Source organism: Rutilus rutilus (genome assembly GCF_951802725.1).
Source record: "Rutilus rutilus genome assembly, chromosome: 6".
Lineage (NCBI taxonomy): Eukaryota > Metazoa > Chordata > Actinopteri > Cypriniformes > Leuciscidae > Rutilus > Rutilus rutilus.
In genome coordinates this window covers 1,938,936-1,959,327 of record NC_140214.1, presented here as the reverse complement: position 1 = coordinate 1,959,327, position 20,392 = coordinate 1,938,936, and the positions used below count along the sequence as shown (strand labels likewise).

At 37.8% G+C, this 20,392-nt stretch overlaps 2 protein-coding genes across 3 annotated transcripts; both read right to left on the bottom strand.

The window, feature by feature from the left end:
• Positions 1–620: 620 nt before the first annotated feature.
• On the bottom strand, positions 621–14,459 carry mbd3a (methyl-CpG binding domain protein 3a). Of its 2 annotated transcripts, none has more exons than XM_084412579.1 (7): positions 14,197–14,459; positions 12,739–12,895; positions 11,646–11,783; positions 10,529–10,619; positions 9,513–9,690; positions 7,933–8,079; positions 621–1,664 (listed from the first exon to the last, which is right to left on the bottom strand). In XM_084412579.1, exons 1-6 carry the CDS (start codon positions 14,304–14,306, stop codon positions 7,935–7,937), a joined length of 819 nt encoding a protein of 272 aa, XP_084268705.1. In that variant the 5' UTR covers positions 14,307–14,459; the 3' UTR covers positions 621–1,664; positions 7,933–7,934. The 2 variants fall into 2 exon arrangements, with proteins under 2 accessions (XP_084268705.1, XP_084268706.1); XM_084412580.1 differs by having other exon boundaries at positions 14,293–14,459.
• Positions 14,460–15,109: 650 nt separating this feature from the next.
• Positions 15,110–18,445, bottom strand: uqcr11 (ubiquinol-cytochrome c reductase, complex III subunit XI). The gene is made up of 3 exons (XM_084412209.1): positions 18,329–18,445; positions 16,356–16,482; positions 15,110–15,494 (listed from the first exon to the last, which is right to left on the bottom strand). The coding sequence occupies exons 1-2, from the start codon at positions 18,376–18,378 to the stop codon at positions 16,362–16,364; spliced, it is 171 nt and encodes a 56-aa protein (XP_084268335.1). The 5' UTR covers positions 18,379–18,445; the 3' UTR covers positions 15,110–15,494; positions 16,356–16,361.
• Between the last annotated feature and the right edge of the window lie 1,947 nt (positions 18,446–20,392).

Here is a 20,392-nt window from a genome sequence, read left to right as displayed (position 1 = left end):
CAACAATGGGTTCAAAGGCCACGCGCTGCGCTTCTGGAAGCGAGTATTTGTTCCTAAATTAATAAATATATAAAGGTTGCATTTATAATATCGTGAAATATTATTGCGATTTCAAAAGAACAGTTTTCTATGTGAATGTATTGTAAAATGTAACTTATTTCCTGGTGATCAAAAGATTTTGTAACATTATTCACTACCGTTCAAAAGTTTGAGGTCAGTAAGAAAAAAATATTAAAACTTTTATTCAACAAGAACGTATTAAATTGATAAAAAATACATTTATAATGTTGCCAAAGATTCTATTTCACATAAATGCTGTTCTTTTGAACTTTCTACTCATCAAAGAATCCTGAAAAATAAAATGTATTAGTTTGCACAAAAACATATGAAGCTGTTTTCAACATTGATAATAATCATAAATGTTTTTTTGATCATCAAATCATCTGAAGGATCATGTGACATTGAAGACTGGAGTAATGATGCTGAAAATCACAGAAATAAATGACATTTTAACATATTCACATACAAAACAGTTATTATGAATTGTAATAATATTTCATAATTTTGCTGATTTTACTGTATTTTAAAGAATACTCGCATTAAAGTAAATCCTGCACACGTTGACGTGTTGAAAGACTTTTATTTGCCATGTATACAAAATGATCTCTCCTTCAGCTACAAGGATTATCCTCAAAAACGTTTCTTGCAAATAAAGGACGACCAACATACAAAATCACGTCCCCTCCATATTTCATATATGATATCAAATAAGAAAAAAATTTAAGGGTGTGAGTAAATCTACTAAGTTAAACCGTGGCTGTGTGAAGAATAAGTGTAAATCAAAATCAAGCCTTACTGACAAGATCATGAACTCAACAACACACGGAAATAAGCAGAGTTTTGTCCTGTAACCGTCAGGTTTTCAGTCCATAATCATAAATCATACTGCATCAGTGCATCATGTTGAATGCATCGGTTTCCTACCGCGACAAACACAGCTTGATCCGATCTGATGTGGTCAGAAAAGCTCCAGAAATACAGTAAAACAGTCTTTTTCACTTAACTTTAATGATGTCATGTACACAACGGATACAAGGCTTGATGGGGAAACACGTAAAAAGCACCAACATAAAAGCTAACGTCATGTCTACGCTCAAACGGCATCGTAACAAAAGCTAAAATGTAAAGAAACCAGGACAAAAGTTCAGCACCATATCTGTACCAGCGATCACACAACAATATGCACTGCTAGTACAGTATTTCAGAGTTATTATTAGTCATAAAAACATGGCATTTTTGCTTATGTGTAAAAAACTGATTTGTGTAAAACTGATGTTGCATGATCTTAGCTTACAATGTCTGAATAAAAAAACAAAAACAAAAAAAAAACACCCGAAACCTCAGTCGAACCGAACGGACACGTGATGGAGGACGTCAGAAATCTGATACAAAAATAGAGCAGTTAAAGCACATTTAGTTTTATAAAAACTGCTTGAAATGTTACGGGAGTAAAACGTGAAGTTTCACAGTCGAGTTAGAGCAGAACGGCAGGAAGAGAGGGCTTGTTTTCTGCATAGGGATCCGCTCCGAGTCTTTGGGTTTGTGTCGGGGGGGGGAGGGGGGAATACTGTTGTCCAGGTTGTTCCCGTCGTCACCGATCAACCCTGCGAACACACACACACAGAGAGAGAGGGAGAGAGAGAGAGAATTACAATCAATCAAACATCAACACTTCTTAGAGGGATTGAAGAACTTAAGTTTCATTTCAAACGCTGGAATAAAGATCTGAAGAAATTATGGTTCATTGGTTCAAACTTCATTGGTTCTCTAAGGCCCAGATCACACCTAACGCGTTTTTTGCAGTGAGAGGCGCCTTTTTTCAATTGTTTTCCTATGGCAGTGTGTGTTCTGCGCTGTTTATGCGCCCCAGCAGCCTCGCGTTTTTGTAGCTGAAATATAAAGCAACTTCAAGCTTTTTTTTCTTTTTTGTTTGAGTGCTCGCGATTAGACTGACACGTAGACCGTATATAAACTGGACACAGCGACCCCATTGGATTCAACGGAGACAAAGTGAAGTCAATTAGAAACTCTTACTTCCTGATGGCTGAGCGTACTGCGCAGACTCACACTCAGGGTTGGGGAGTAACGGAATACATGTAACGGCGTTACGTAATCAGGATACAAAAATCCAGTAACTGTAATCCGTTACAGTTACGTCAAAAAACGTAGTAATCAGATTATAGTTACATTTAAAAAAAAGGGGGAATACTTTCAGGATTACAATGGTTTAATTTAAAACTAAATAAATAAGTATTTTGGCATAATAGCACTATATTAAGCGCTGCTTGATTATACAGTAGTTCCTGGTTCTGTTGCCAGTAATGACTCACGTGTGCCACGCGCTGGTGAATGCGCAAATAACAGCTGTCTACAATCTCCTCAGACGCAGATTGAATCACTGCTGCTAGTAGAAACGACGCTGCCTGCGGGTAAAATCGCTTTTAATTCATGGAAATTCCGCTGCTATTTTGTAGAAATTAGGAGAGTATCTTTTTTAGTACTCAAAATGTCCTTTCTTAATCTTTTCTCACGTAACGGGATGTTCGCTGTCTAGGTAACGTAGGGGAACTCCCACTGCCAACACCACAAGTTCAGTCAGGCAAATTAAGAAAGATCACGGCTTTAGTCAACATGTAGGCCTATTTTAAAATAAACTAATATGTAGATTGTGTAAAATTTTTAAATGTTGTGTTTTTATTTTTTAGTTAAAAATTTGTTACAAATAAAACTAAATAATCTGTAATACCATACATTAGCCACTAGATGTCTGTATAGCCCTTTACATAAATATATATTCAGGCCTGTGTGTATATTTTGAAAATATTGTAATGTACACTGAGCCAAATTCTTAATAAAAAAAAAAAATTAATAATATTTCTTGCTTGACTTTATTTATATACGTGACCTTGAAGTAATCCAAAAGTAATCAGTTACATTACTTTCATATTATAGTACTTGGATTACGTTACTGAATACTTTTTTTATGAAGTAATTTGTAACTGTAACGGAATACATTTTTAAAGTAATCCTCCCAAGCCTGCTCACACTGAGCTTGACGACGTAGATGTGACGTGAGCAACCCGTCTGTCTGTTCCGAAACTTGCAGAGACGGAGAGTGTGAGTAGGAGGTGTCCATGAGCTGGAGCAGGAGCAACTTTTGCTAAGTATTCTGATTAATCACTTTGTCATTTTGCCTCCACGTCCCCCCGATTGCCCACAAGCTTCTCCTCCTGTCCATACGATAATTCTCTACTGTGCGACAGAGAGTCGCGTGGTTATGACGCAATCGTTAGCCTATTTTTACAAAAAACTGCTTCTACGGGGCCATAACGTAAGATACAAGGTAATGGAGCCTTTTATACATTTTCGTGTTTCTTTAGAAATAAATAATGGACAAATGGAGTCTTTAAACACCTCAGATGTAAAGTTATTCGCTGTCAAAGTGACGCCAAAATGAATGGGAGTCAATGGGATGCTAACAGCAGGTGATGGTCTGCTAATCAATGGCGGCGCCCGGGGAAGCTTCGGTTTCCGGCTGATGGATTGCCCCCCTGGACTGACAGGACAGCTGACTCGCTGGTTACTTAGCAACATAAAAAAACGCAGCGCACTGCCCGTTCCGTGTGATCGGGGCCGATTGGCAGTGCTGTGTGTGAACGCGTTAGGTGTGATCGGGGCCGATTGGCAGTGCTGTGTGTGAACGCGTTAGGTGTGATCGGGGCCGATTGGCAGTGCTGTGTGTGAACGCGTTAGGTGTGATCGGGGCCGATTGGCAAGTGCTGTGTGTGAACGCGTTAGGTGTGATCGGGGCCGATTGGCAGTGCTGTGTGTGAACGCGTTAGGTGTGATCGGGGCCGATTGGCAGTGCTGTGTGTGAACGCGTTAGGTGTGATCGGGGCCGATTGGCAGTGCTGTGTGTGAACGCGTTAGGTGTGATCGGGGCCGATTGGCAGTGCTGTGTGTGAACGCGTTAGGTGTGATCGGGGCCGATTGGCAGTGCTGTGTGTGAACGCGTTAGGTGTGATCGGGGCCGATTGGCAGTGCTGTGTGTGAACGCGTTAGGTGTGATCGGGGCCGATTGGCAGTGCTGTGTGTGAACGCGTTAGGTGTGATCGGGGCCGATTGGCAGTGCTGTGTGTGAACGCGTTAGGTGTGATCGGGGCCGATTGGCAGTGCTGTGTGTGAACGCGTTAGGTGTGATCGGGGCCGATTGGCAGTGCTGTGTGTGAACGCGTTAGGTGTGATCGGGGCCGATTGGCAGTGCTGTGTGTGAACGCGTTAGGTGTGATCGGGGCCGATTGGCAGTGCTGTGTGTGAACGCGTTAGGTGTGATCGGGGCCGATTGGCAGTGCTGTGTGTGAACGCGTTAGGTGTGATCGGGGCCTAACTTGGCATTAACATGCGACCTGTATCCGGATGTTGTCCACATACACATTGAACAGACAAGTGTGAACGCGCTTCTGATGGGAATGTTATCCGATCAGCGTGTCCAGGTTCAGTGGGAGTCGAGGACGCGTTCTGATCGGATCTCAGTATAATGTAAACGCAATCCAGTCGTGGTGTCTGCATTCACAGGTGGACGTCACACACTGTCGTTATTCCCCCTCCTCTCTCCCGAACTGACAGCTGTGTGGTTTTGCGATAAGAGTCGAGTGCGAAGTACATCGCAAATATACTGAAATGTTTGCTTTCGCAGTTCTCACCCTAAAGTTGCAGATCTATTCATTTTCTGTAAAGAACGTGCATTTTTCCCAGCTCAGCTGGCAGCGTTCTCGGATACGGTTCTCTGTACCGTTTCCATTACGGCATCTATCCAGATTATTAGTACTTGCAGCCTCTTCATCCTCATTTTGCGAGATCTGTAAAATGTCCCCCGACTGAAAACTGTTTTTAAAAGAAAACCCACTTCAGGTCGACTTTGCACCGGAGCCATCTTTTTTTTCTTTTTTTCGCGGGAATGCGAGATCCGATCTGTGTTCCAGATACAGAAGCTTGATGTGGACAGGTGTAAACGCACCGTGTCCTGATTGGCTAATGATCCGATCTGCTTGATTTTTTCCACATGTGCACGGTATTATAATTGATCATTTTCGTTGTATACTGTCTATGACATATTTCCTTTGTGTGTCACTGCCATTTTACTTTGAAGAAAACGAGAGTTTGGATGTGCATGAATCAATAAAGATCTATTTGCTCTGAATTTTGCTTTCGTATACCTCAGTATACCTCTAATATCACGGCCTTATGTCCGCTTCAGCACACTGGGCTGATAAAAAGTGCTGAAATGTTGGCTTTGGTCAGAGCAGTTCGTCTAGTATGAGGATGAAGCGTGAGGCTTTGTCTACGGCTCTGCTCATAATAAACACTGTTAGAATTGAAAGAAGAAGATAAGCATTTCTCTGCACCTGCAAGGATGCTTTAAAACCACAAGAGTGATGTAATAAAGGGGGTTTTGACCTTGTGAAATATGAAAAAGTCCCAAGAATCCTTGTATGGGACAACAAACAAAATCCACATTTTTATAATTTTTTACTGTACCAATAGTTTTTCATAAACCAATAAACTTGGCATATGACAATACACACTGAGCCCATCAACACAGAGTTAAAGGGTTAGTTCCCCCACAAATGAAAACTCTGTCAGTAATTACTCTCCCTCATGTTGTTCAACCCCGTAAGACCTTCGTTCATCTTCGGGACATTTTTATTTTTGATGAAATCTGAGAGCTGGTTCACTCCTCCATAGGCTTCTCTGTAATTGAAACTTGAACGTCAGATTGTACGTCAGAACGGAGGCTCACTATTGGCCGACGCTGGTCATGTGTGTGAAGCTGGCCAATAGTGAGCCCATCTGACGTTGAGAGTGAGACAGCTCTCAGATTTCATCAAAAATATCTTAATTTGTGTTCTGAAGATGAACGAAAGTCTTACGGGGTTGAACAACATGAGGGAGAGTAATTACTGACAGAGTTTTCATTTTTGGGTGAACTAACCCTTTAAATTCATTAAATATGACGCACTGCCCTACCGAAAGCCACCTTTTGAGCACTTTTTACTGTTGCAGCCTTTTAATGGACCCTTGAACTTGGCAAACAAGATAATGCACACATCCGTACTGGACCATCAGCCCATTTCCCCGACGCAGATGAATGCGTTAAAGCGGACATAAGGCCGTGATATTAGAGGTATACGGAGTTATACGAAAGCAAAATTTAGAGCAAATATATCTTTTATTAGATTCATGCGCATCCAAACTCTCGTTTTCCTCATAGTGAAACAGCAGTGGAAGGAAATATGTTATAGACAGCATACATAAAACGGAAATTGTAACAAAAAGTGAAAAGTTTCTTATATTTACAGTACGCAAAAGTGTGTATATTGTGGGTTACGCTTTACTCGGTAACACTTTATTTTAGATGTAATGTTACATGTACTTACTGTAGTAAAAAACAGTAAATGATGCATAATAACATGTTACGAACCCTAAACCAAACTCTAACCCCAATTATAAAGTAAGTAGGGAGGGATGCACGATATATCAACCCATCATATCAGTATCGGCCGATATGTGTTCATTTTTAATGTTATAGTTATCGGGCCGATAAGAAAATTTGGCCGATATATTAAAGCTGATAAATAATGTATTATTTCCTCCAGCTGAGACGCTTCAGATGCATGATGGTTGCATGATGGTTTTGAAGTGCTTGAAATATGATTGGAATCACTTCAAAAAAGGAAAATACAGTAAAGTGCAACATGTGCAGCGCAAATCTGTCATATCGGCTACAGAACATCATAATTGTGTGTTTGAGACGTGGCTTTTAATGGAGACTTTTGTTTTTGTAATCAGGCTCTCAAAAAATATATAATAATTTGGATTAAGATTTATCAGCTAATATATCGGTTATCGGCTTTCAAATGTAAAGAATTATCGGTATCGGCCAGTGTTCATATCAGTGCATCCCTAATATTGAGTACATGTTGTTAATTAATGTCACTCAGCACTTAAATGTATAGTAACATTGTAACACGGGCACCTTCACATAAGGTGTGACCCTTTATTTTAAGGTGATGTAGTTACATTGTACTTACTCAAGTATTAGAGTGTAATATTAATTAACTACATGTAACTATACTTGTAATTATGCATAGTTTACTGTTATTACTATAGTAAGTACATGTAGAAACATGAAACTACATCAGCCTAAAATAAAGTGTTACCCAATCTTGTTCTGTTTTTGATTAGTCAGGTTTTAGTTGACTAAGTGTCTGGGCATGTTAGTCTGGTATTAGTCAATGAAACCGTAGTCACATTTTTATTATGTTGCATAATGGTTAAATTTATAATAATCTTAATGGTTACACTTTATTTTAAGGTGTCATTGTTACAGTTTAATTATTATTTAAGTACTGAGTAATATTAACTACATGTGCTTACTATAGGGTTAGAATAGGATTAGGGTTTGGTTGAGGGTTAGTTGCATGTAATTATGCATAATTTACTGTTATTACTATGGTAAGTCCATGCAACATATGTAACAAGGACACTGTAAAATAAAGTGTTACCATCTTAACTTTTGATAAAAAAAAAATAAAAAAATTTTTACCTTTTGAAATGAACATTAACTGAGATTAATAAATGCTGTAGAAGTATTGCTCATGTTAACTAATGCATGAATTAAGTGAACAAATGAGACTTATTGTAAAGTGTTACCAGTATTTTAAACGGAAAAATTGCACATTTCTACAATCATTAAAAAATTAAAGGGACATTTTTTAAACTTCTATAATCTATCCGTAAAAAAAACTAGATGAAGTGTTTTAATCGGGTGCACCGTTTCCCGAAGGAAGAATGATTTGTTGTGTCTCTTACAGCTATACAGTCTCCATCTCCTCATCGTTGGACTCTTCCTTCGGGGATCTGGCATCTCCGGCGTCCTCCTCTATGTGCGCGAGCATGTCTGCCATGAGCGCCTCCTCCAGCCTCTTCCTCACGCTAAACACCAGATCCTCCTGCTTTCTGTGGAAACAACAATCATTCAGATCATCTCAATCAACCATAAACACATTCAAATATCGGTCATGTTCATTAAAGGCCTTCTGGCGTTTCCAACACAGATTACTCATTTACTGGGTCACACTTTACAATAAGGTTCATTAGTCAACATGAGCTAATAATGAACTGCATGTATACAGCATTTATTAATCTTTGTTGATGTTAATTTCAACATTTACTAATTCTTTATTGAAATCTTGTTAACATTAGTTAATGCACTGTGAGCTAACATGAACAGCTGGATTTTTATTAACCTAATTGTAAAGTGTTACCATTTACTGGAACTAAACCACAGACACGACTCGTCGTGAGACACGTGATATTTTAGTATCATTGATGGAGTTTTTGTTTATATATATATATATATAAACAAAAACTCCATCAATGATACTAAAATATCACGTGTCTCACGACGAGTCGTGTCTGTGGTTTAGATATATATATATACACACACACACATGCTAATGTCCACAAATGTCCACAAACAAACTATTTCAAGTATTACAGGCTTTCTTTTTCACAAAGATGAACTTCATCCTCAGATAAATAAGGCCTACAATCAATCAGTTTCAAAAAGAAATACAAAACCTGTGCTAATTGAAAGAAAACAAGTTGACAAAAAGATTAAATACAATATTTGAAGATAATATAGCATAACAAGCGATTCATAAGCTATTGTTGTAGGCCGGTCATTTTTGACTGCGAACACAAAACCTTTTTGCCTTTTTTTTTCTTCATAATAAAACTGCGATCGGTTCATGAGATCGGCCAAATTCAGTGGCTAGAGTCATCGATCAGATCATCCCTAATTATGTGTGTGTTGCAGGTGTGTGTTTTATTGGTTGTTGTCTCCTCTTTTCCCTCTCCTCTCCCACTTTCAATAGCTTTACACACCCATTTTTTTTAGACTTTTTCCAACTCTGAGGTGTGAACGACCAGGATAAAACGTGGGTTTCATGACACTTTAAAGGGTTCGTTCACCCAGAAATGAAAACTCTGTCAGTAATTACTCTCCCTCATGTTGTTCAACCCCGTAAGACTTTCGTTCATCTTCAGAACACAAATTAAGATATTTCTGATTAAATCTGAGAGCTGTCTCACTCCTCCATAGGCTTCTCTGTTACTGAAAAAGTCTTACAGGGTTGAACAACATGAGGGAGAGTAATTACTGACAGAACTTTCATTTTTAGGTGAACTAACCCTTTAATTATCATTGCAAGCAAGCATAAAATACAGCATATTGCAAAAAAAAGAAGGAATTTACTGTGAGAAACGGACCTCGGGTTCAGGCTAGAAATATAACCGTAATGGTCGGGTCAGTTAAATGATTTCAGGTACAGGCCGGGTTCGGGCTTCTGTTTAAAGCCCGTGTAGATCTCTACACCAGCAGTGTGTACCTGATGTCTTCATCGGTCACCATGAAGGCTTTGCAGAGCGGCTGTGTGGTGTTGAGCCAAACGCCGGGGTTTTTCTCCACAGCGGCAGACAGCTGACCTGTGATGGGAGCCGAGCTCGTGTGCAGAGCGCTCGCTAGAGCCGAGAGAAGCGTCTTATCTGAGTAACCTGGACCAACACCTGCCGGGTCAAACATCACACAGTTTACAAACACAATACTGCATTACTGCATTTCTGTAGGAAATGATCAGAAGCTCTTAGGCAGGGTTGGGAATCGAAAAATGATCCCAATTCTGGAATTGAATACTTGAGGTCAGGAATCAGATACTTATTTAATAAAAATTTCGATTCCTCTTATCGATTCCTTTGTGAGCATTTCATTATGACTTTATCAATTCAAGTGCGAGACGACTCGCGCGCTGTTTTCTGTGCGTGTGTAACTATACTGGGAGACTCTTAAAGTGACAGCAGCCTAATATTCCTGCTGCCGTCTATATAACTCTAATCAAACAACAAAAGACATTTTGACTTGACTGAATAACTTTTCTATCTATATTTGTAATGTATATTTTATTTATAAAGTACAGTGTTATTTCACATTTGATTAGTTTCTGAACCTGAAAATCTAAAAACACTGTTTATTTTAATCGTATGTTTGTTCAATTGTGTCGATTGCACATTTTTTATTTGTTCTTTTTTAATTACTGAGTGTTTACTTGTCTTCAATAATGCTTGAAATGTATATTAGTTCGGCTGGTTGTTCTTGCTATGGTGTTTTTAAACCACAGGAGTAAAATGTATTGTGTAAGTGTTGTTTAGCCTGTTGATTTTTGTTCATGATATTCAGCTATAATTGTTTTGCAATAAGACTAAATGTGAATGTTATCTGTTTTTTTGTGTTTTTTTTACCTTATTGGAATCGGAATCGTTCAAATTCAAACGATACCCAACCCTACTCTTAGGAAACGGCACTATCTCAGTAGAAAAGGATGTTTGAGAGCTTCTTTTCCCGATTTACCTTGCAAACCTTTAGGAAGATCCATGGTCTTCACCAGCTCCTCTGCTATATCGTAAGTATTGAGTCCACTCAGCTTCTTTTCCCAGAACAGCTGTGAAATAAACAGGTCAAAGGTCATCACCACTGCTGGTGTTACAGGGACTAATTGACCAGGTGTGCGTTTCCCAAAGCCAACTATGTTCACTACTAACAGAGTTCAATGGAACGCGCAATCATTAGCAAACAATGGGTTTGGGAAACACACCCCAAGTTGATTTAGTGCGTGTTGGCATGTTTGGTTTGATTAAAACTAACCCTAGTGCGATTGCTCTGTTAGTGCGGTTTCATTCTAAAAAGTGTGAACGCTGCCGTCTGAACCAAACAAGCTGACCGAGACGCTGAAAAGAGGAGTCTCGATCCCCTTCCAAATGAGCTCTGGTGCGGATCGAATGAAATATGAACGCTAGACGGACCAAAGACATGTAAACGAACCAAAAACAGGAAAACCGAATCAGACGTTTGAACGAATCATTTGAATGAATGACTCACTCATTAAGACGGTCACCTGCCGCCACCTACTGGTGATTTATCCATCACACATTTCTTATTTGTATATTCAAAAAATATTTAAAACAGTCTCATAACATTATTTAAAGGTGCACTGTGTAATAATAATACGTTTATTTTATATAGCGCCTTTCAGAAAACTCAAGGTCGCTTTACAATAAAGTACAAATAAACGTGACATAGAAACGATACAAATAAACTGAGAAGGATAACATAATAGATAGAGGTACATATACATAAAATCAGACCATAGAGTCAGGGGTCAGGGAAGCAAGTAGCAAAAAGATATGTTTTAAGGTGGGTTTAGAAATCGTGTAGCGATGAAAGGTCGCGGATGTATTGGGGAATAGAATAGAATTTGGCGAACCTCGTCTGCATCGCGATGCATTGTAGGAACGATTAATTTCAACACCCCTAATGTATGCATGCATGCATGTATATATATATATATATATACACAAACACACACACATATATATACACAAACACACACACGTGCGCGCACACACACACACACACACACACACACACACACACACACACACACACACACACCAGCTGTGCTGTTTACCTGTTTGGGCTGGTCCACAGCTTTCTGAGGGTCTGTCTTGACCTTGTTACTGGGGTGATTTGTAACTTTGGTGACGGGCTGTTTAAAGATGGACGCTGTCTGACGGACCGGCAGCGATGTGTTCAGATCCGGTTTACCCTGAACAAACAAACAGGCATCTCTTATAAAACATTCAACATCAACACAACAGACAGATCCAGACAGAAGCATTACAGGAAACCAACAGGCTGACAAATTTGGTGAGTTTGATTTAAAGGATTATTTCACTTCAGAATTAAAATTTCCTGATAATTTACTCATCCAAGATGTGCATGTCTTTCTTTCTTCAGTGGAAAAGAAATGAAGGTTTTTGAGGAAAACATTCCAGGATTTTTCTCCATATAGTGACTTCGATGGGGTCCAACGGGTCGAAGGTCCAGATGTGAGTTTCAGTGCAGCTTCAAAGTCTCGACACGATCCCAGAGTCTCATCTAGACAAACCAGCGGACATTTTATAACAAAAATAAACATTTATATACTTTTAACCACTAATGCTCCTCTAGCACTAGCTGTGATGCGACACACATTACGTAATCACGTTGGAAGGTCAAGCGTGACATAGGTGGAAGAACCGACCTGGTGTTTACAAAGCGAATGTGCAAAGACAAAAGGCATTTACAAAAAAATACAAATATAAAAGGTAAAACAACGACGTCGGACGATTATGAAGTTGGAGGAGAGTTTTTCGCCCTACATTTCTGAACCGGAACACGCGTGACCTTTCAACCTGATTACGTAATGCGTGAAGTCGTGGATGTGCAAGACCAGCATTAGTGGTTAAAAGTATATAAATGTTTATTTTGTTATAAAACGGCCGATGGTTTGTCTAGATGAGACTCTTATTCCTCGGCTGGATCGTGTCGAGACTTTGAAGCTGCACTGAAACTCACATCTGGACCCGTTGGACCCCATTGAAAAATCCTGGAATGTTTTCCTCAAGAACCTTAATTTCTTTCTGACTGAAGAAAGAAAGACATGAACATCTTGGATGACGTGAGGGAGAGTGAATCATCAGGACACTGTAACGCTTCATGAACTCCGTCGTGACGCTCACCTTGCTCTGGCTGTTATCGTAGCGTATCCGCTGCCTGTTCTTGTTCAGTTTGCTCATCAGCATTTTCCCCGTGCGGAAATCGAAGGAGCTGAGATCCATGGAGTTTCCCAGATAACGCACCAGCTGTGGCTTACTCCGAAACTTCTTCCCTGTTGGACTAAGGAGGAAGGGAAAGTTCAAGAAATATTCATTATTGTCCAGGCAGACTTAAATGTCCAAGCATCTTAAAACATGAAAACTTAGTATCAGCTCGCGTTTCACAAATAATTCTGTGCCAAACAATAAAAAGATCAATCACCACAGAAAAACACATCATTTTCTAATGTAACAAATGGAAATTAACTAGGGATGCACGATATATCGGCATCATCTGATATATGTTCATTTTTAATATTATTGTTATCGGTCCAATAAGAAGATTTGTCCGATATATTAAAGCCGATAAATTATGGATTATTTCCTCCAGCTGAGACACTTCAGATGCGCACTGATCAACACGATGGTTTTAAAGTGCTGTAAATATGAATATAATTTTTATTTGTAAGGAAAACTGGCCATAGGAGTGTTTTTTTTTTTTTTTTTAACTACTAGTCGACTAGTTTGATTTATGTGTAAGTGTTTGGGACGTGTCTTTTAATGGTGAGACTTTTTTGTAATCAGGCTCTCAAAAATTATATAAAAATTGGGATTTAGATTTATCGGCCAATATATCGGTTATCGGCTTAAAATATAAAGAATTATCGGTATCTGCCAAAATGTTCATATCAGTGCATCCCTAAAAAAACCCACAATAATAATATTTGGCATATGAACTATGATTATAAATATAAAGCACATCCTTTGCAGAAATCACACAAAAGTAAAAATTACGTTGGAAAGATTGAGTAAAGCAACACAATAAACACACACACTAGAAACACCTACAAAACTGTTGGTACCATAGTACAGTGACAGTACCAGACGGTAATACCATAGTGCAAATGATCATCATATTCATGTGCACTGGTATTTCTTCGATATCTAGCGTACACTGTACTGAATATTTCAGCGATTCCCTAAATAAAGCCAAAAGTTTGCAGCCCCTGCATCACAATAAACGAGCAACTATTTCTCATTAATAGTGTAGACTCGAACATAAACGATAGTTACTCTATAATGAACACTTTAATCAATTAAAACTAGCACAAAACAATAGTTAAACTAAATCAACAGAGAGGAGCAAAACAAAAACAATGAGTTAGCATGCCAGCTAACGCAGATTAGCGAGCAGTGCTAACTCGCACGAGATGCCAAAACACGATCTGTTTAATGTGCGCGCGACAAACAACAATAATCTGGAATAATAACGCACTAGAATACTAAAATAGCCAATTGAGGTCGGATTAGTAATTGTTAAGTAATATATAAAGGCAGTTTTTGTCTCGGCTCGCTGGTCTCCGGCTAATCCCGCTGCAGTACCTAAAATAATAGACATCACTTTTCCCCGCGGACAAGCCCGACTTTCTGGTCACTTCTTCCCTTTTCCAACCATTTGGGAGAGCCGAGCACTCCCACCTTTTCCTCTCCATGTTTCTCCCGGAGTCTCTCTGGAAGGAAAAGCTGTGGATGTTTGGGGTTAAAGGCGGCCAGTCGCTGTTCTCTATCCGCTCACCTCACGACCTTCTGACTCATGACGACTCTCTGTGAACCGGGAGTCGATTCGCTGTTCATTCGTCTGCGGAGCCGGTAAAAACACGTAGATCGACTTTAAAAGAGACTAAAACAAGGATAAATACTTGAAAACAGGTCCGTTGTGATTCTCGGTAGTCGATTGTTGTTTAACAAAGGAGAGCGCCGGTGACTCGTGGAATCGGATCTTACGGTTCAGTTAGAATCGACTCGCTGTATCAAGAAAGTTATGTAAAAGGCACAAAACCTTTATAAGTGTATTTTTAAATGCCAACAGTCCATGGAATACCTAAGAATATATATATATAGAGAGAGAGAGAGAGAAAGAGAGACCAACTTAAGTTAAACAAGCATCATTTATAAGCATTTTTAATTCGGTTTATCAACGACTCGTGAATTAAAAGATTCGAAGCCTGATTCAAAAACTCATCCATTTTAATTTAAAACCTTAACTCTTTCTTTTTTTTTACTAATTATGTATATGAATGTAAATGTAAAATAAAATTGTATTATTGGTAAACTCATGCATATACATTAAAGGTGATGGTTACACTTTATTTGAAGGTGTCATTGTTGTACTTACTATATATAGCTTTAATTGGATGCAATTATGCTGTTATTAAGTATATAAGTGCATGTGACGTGTAACAATGACACTAAAATAAAGTTGCCACGGTGATAATAAAGCATAACCACATCAAACTTATTTTCTTTCTTTTATTAACAAGCATGAGCATCAAACCCGCCGTTGAGCAGAACACATGAAGAGCACAACAGAATTAAAAACCAGAGCTCAGGTCCACGATTATCTTATTAATAATATAATTACAGTGTGTTTATTCCAGGAAGTTTCAGTGGGAACAAATGGTGAAGTTTTACAAACATCTCTTTAATACATATCATTTATTCTGAGTCTTTCCATGAGCACAATCCACACTGATAAATCACGAGGGGAAATGGATCGAACGCTCCAAAAAATAAATATCACAATGTTCGTTGGCGCCGATGATCTAGTCCGTTTCACTCGATAGACTGGTCTGGTCTGGACAGCAGTGACGAGTCTTCAAACCGGCAGAAGCAAGACTGACCTGCAGGAACATAAAGCACCATATCAGTGAAGCGCGCGCACACACACACAGACACACACAGACAGACACACACACACACACACACACACACACACACACACACACACACACACACACACACACAGGTTTTCTTGCCTGAAATCTGATTCCTACAAAAATATTTTTATTTCGTACTGCAGTGTCAGTGAAAATAAGTGAATTCAGGTCATTTTCTTGAACTATAGACTGTATAATGAAGTTGAAGTGTGTGAGAGAGTGTGTGCAAGTGTTCACAAACACACACACACACACCCTCTCTCACACATACTCACACACACACTCATACTCTCTCTCTCTCACTCACTCACACACACACACACACACAACCAGACTCTCACACTCTCTCACACATACTTTTTCTCTCTCTCTCTCTCTCTCTCTCTCACACACACACACACACACACACACACACACACACACACACTTTCTCTCACACACAACCACACTTTCTCTCACACATACTCTCTCTCTCTCTCTCACACACACCACACTTTCTCTCACACATACTCACTCTCACACACCGTCTCTCTCTCTCTCACACACAACCACACTTTCTCTCACACACACACACACACCGTCTGTGTGTCTCTCTCTCTCTCTCACACACACACACTTTCTCTCACATACTCGCTCACACACACAACCAGACTCACTCACTCACTCACTCACTCACTCACTCACTCACTCACTCACTCACTCACTCACTCACTCACTCACTCACTCACTCACTCACTCACTCACTCACTCACTCAAAAGGTTGAAATGGTTAAATGGTCCTGAATAGTCACTCTTTCATTGTTCTCAGAGATAAACCTGACTAACCTTCATCTATTCGTCCTTCTTGAACTTCCCATTGATGTAGGGCACGTAGTCCAGGATCACCCTCCAGTCTGTGAAGTGAACGAGAGCGACTCCTCCGACTCCGCCCCAGACCGCCAGCGTGGGAACCCTGACAGCACACGACACCACTGTGTTAGATCGCACACACACACACTCATACGGCCTGGTTCACAGACTGGGCTCAGATTACGACAGGATTTAGTTCAAAGAAGTAGCTTTAATAAACGCGTCTTAGAAACAAATCTTGAGACAAAACAATGACACTGATATATTTAAAGATACGCTTTCAGTTAAACAGCTCAAACATGCATTTTAGGCTTAATAGGGACGCACAATATATCGGTATCGGCCAATACATGTTCATTTTCATGTTATCGTTGAACTCAAAATTTGGCTCAAAATATCTTAAAGTTGATAAATAATGTGTTATCTCCTCCAGCTGAGACGCTTCAGATGCGACTGATCAACATGACGGGTTTGAAGTGCTTGAAATGATTGGAATCACTTCAAAAAATCTGGATTTAGATGTAGATTTATCAGCTAATATATCGGTTATCGGCTTTCAAATATAAAGAATTATCGGTATGGGCAGAAATGTTCATATCTCAGCGTCCCTAACGACTCAATCCTCGTCTGTGAATCCAGAGGGAAAATGATCAACACGATCTACTGTCGTCTGATTGACAGTTCAGACTTTAGCAAGTAAAAGTCTTTTAGTATTACTGTTAAACGTCCGCCTTGTGTCTTTTTGTGCTGTGAAATCTGCACTGATTTTTATCAAGTAAGCGTAAGAATAAATTTTTTACCATAAAAAACAAATCTAAATGATCCTGATCCCAGCAGAAGGGTGGATTTCAGGAACAAAAACGTAATAAAACGGGTAAAACAAAACATTTATATATTATTTTGGGTAACACCTTATTTTACAGTGTCCTTGTTACATACGTTACATGTACTTACCGTAGTAATAACAGTAAATTACACGCACCTAACCTTCAACCAAACCCTAATCCTACCCTAACCCTATAGTAAGTACATGTAGTTGCTTAATATTACTCAGTACTTAAATATATAATTACACTGTAACACTGACACCTTAAAATAAAGTGTAACCTTATTTTGCTTTTGATTTGTTTAACCGCTGAAGTAATAAAGTAGAAGTAGACTATTAACCCTTTCAGTCCAGTAAAGTAGGGATGCGCCGATATGAACTTTTCGTCCGATACTGATAATTATTTCTATTTGAAAGCCGATAACCGATATATTGGCCGATAAATCTAAATTAAATTTTTATATAATTTTTGAGAGCCTGATTACAAAAACAAAAGTCTCCATTAAAAGCCACGTCCCAAACACACGATTATGATGTTCTCATTATTATTTGATGTAGCCGATATGACAGACTTGCATGAGCTATAAAAGCCTGATGTATTAGATATGACACAAAACATCAAACACACATTTTCATGTCAGGCTTTACAGGACTACACACGTTTATTCTCATAGTATTCAAAAATCAAGGCAATAATACAGCTATGAGTTAAACATTACCATTAACAAAAAAAGCTAAAGGTCGGCCAAGCTGTAAAATATTCCTAAACATCCTAAGTGTCTTTCTTTTTTTAGGATTTCATTGAATAGTTTAAGAAATAAACAGTTGAATCACCATTACTGACCTTTTATCGTGATTATTGATGACTAGTGTTTAGATAAAACCATGCCAATAAAGAAACACCCTCACAATCACACACTACACGAATAAATACACAGAATATGACTGATAAACTACAGTAAACAGTCGAGTTCCTCAGTGTTATCTTGACCTGAGCTCATTAGCTTAGCATGCTACTGTCAGGTCGAGACAAGGACAAAACGATTAATAAACATGAGTCAAGAGATAATAATAGTAAAACATGGGGGTTCTCCCGATGTGTGAAGTTTTACCATGTTCTTACCATGTTTTCGCGATAGACGCGTATTTCTGTCCGATTATTTTGCCCAACATGATCAGATGTGTGTGGAGAGCAAGAGGAGAACTGCAGCAAACGCGCACAGGAATCTACGGATGACGCGTCATCAGCCCGCGACATGAGCGGAAATGTAGCACGCCGTTACATATTAAAAGTCTCTAAAAAGCGTTCACTTTTGTGCTATTAAAGTCCTCTTCCGACATGTTTATTTTTTTTTGTCGTTGAGGTGGAAGTCACGCGTTCCAAAGAAGATGCGTATTAATATGTGTCTGTTATTCTTAAATAAACTTAAATTCTTAAAATAATAAATAGCCGATTTTGTTTATGATAGTAATGATGTTCAGCAGGAGGCGCTCTGAGACTAAACGTGCAATCTCTTCATTTATTTCGATCCACATTTATATTAAGTACTGTAGATGTATTTTATTAATTTATTTATATCAAATTGTTTCAATCAAATGCATTCATTATTTATTTAAATCAAACATATATTTATTTGAATCAATTTAGTTAAATCTTTTTTATTTTCAGTTATTTGTATCAAATGTATTCTTTAAATAACATTTTATTTTTAGAATTTTATTTTATTTTTAAATTATGCATGTTATTTAAACAAGTTCATTTATTTGAATTAATTTAACATTTATTTTTATTTAAATAACATTTTATTTTAATCAAATATATTATTTTAGTCAACTAAACAGTCTATCTAAATCTAATGTGTTATTTAAATTGATTGTTTTAAATTTATTTTAATATTTTATTTTTTTTAAATGTAGTTATTTTATTCAAATGTTTAATGTATTTAGTTATTTACATCGCTTTTTCATAACATTATTTAAATAAAATTGTATTTGAATCAAATGTTTTATGCAGTTATGTATTTGTCATGTAAATCAGTTTACTTTAAATTATTTGAATTAAACATGTAACTTTATATGCATTAAAATAACACTATTTTAATCGAATGTATTTATTTATATTATAATTAATTTTAATTTAATGTATTTATTTAAATATAAAATAACATTTTATTTTTATGTAATGTATTTATTAAAAAAAATTTTTTTTTACTTTAATCAAATTTTTTTTTAAATCAATTATTAAAAATATATATTTTTTACTTTAATCAAATCTATTTATTTAGTTTGTTTGATCTCATTTTTAATTTTCTTACTCTACACCTCCAGCACTCCCTTGCGGCCCCTAGTTTGAAAACCCCTGAGAAACAGGTGTGTGTGTGTGTGTGTGTGTGTGTGTGTGCACGTAGAACAGAATTCATGCAAACATCTCAATGTTTACAAAGAAAGTACTTTATTTGCTCAGAGGAGCAAGAATTCACTTTAACATACATCTGGAATTCTCATGTCCCTCTTCATGTGAATTTATAAAATATTCTCAAGTTGAAGCCACAAGACGTGACATTTCAATAAAACCTGACTGACTCCAGGATAAAACTGAACAAAACGATGCAGGCACTAGTACATAATCACTCCCCGCGTCCGGAGAATGAGGAAGGCCACTCTCTCTCCTTTCAGAGTTACATTTTTGCAATACATAAACAAGAATAATTCATATAATCATCCTTTAGTGGTAAAAGATGATGTTAGTACTAATGAAGAAAAACAAAAATGATCTCTAGAGATAAACTCGGTACTGTGTTTCCCTTCAATTTGGAACGAAAACGTCTACGAATGAAACCACTAAATGTTGGTTTCCTCAAAAATTTTGGGCAGGTATTGACACAAACGCAGTGTTTTGCACAGTGATTATTTACCTTATAAACAAGTGTGAGAAAACGCAAAAATTGGCATCTCTAATTTCTTACACGAGAGAAAAAAGAAAAAAAAAGAAAAAAAAAACTACTTATTTCCAAGCTCTCCCGTTATATAAAAAAAAAAAAAAAAAAAAAAAAAACTTACGAAAATTGCAACAGAAATACGAAACAATTTGTTCCTGGCAACTAGGTTTTTGCCATTTATCTAACATTTAAAATCAACATAGATAATAACAAAAACAAGTTAACACAAACATTTAACAGAACTTTAT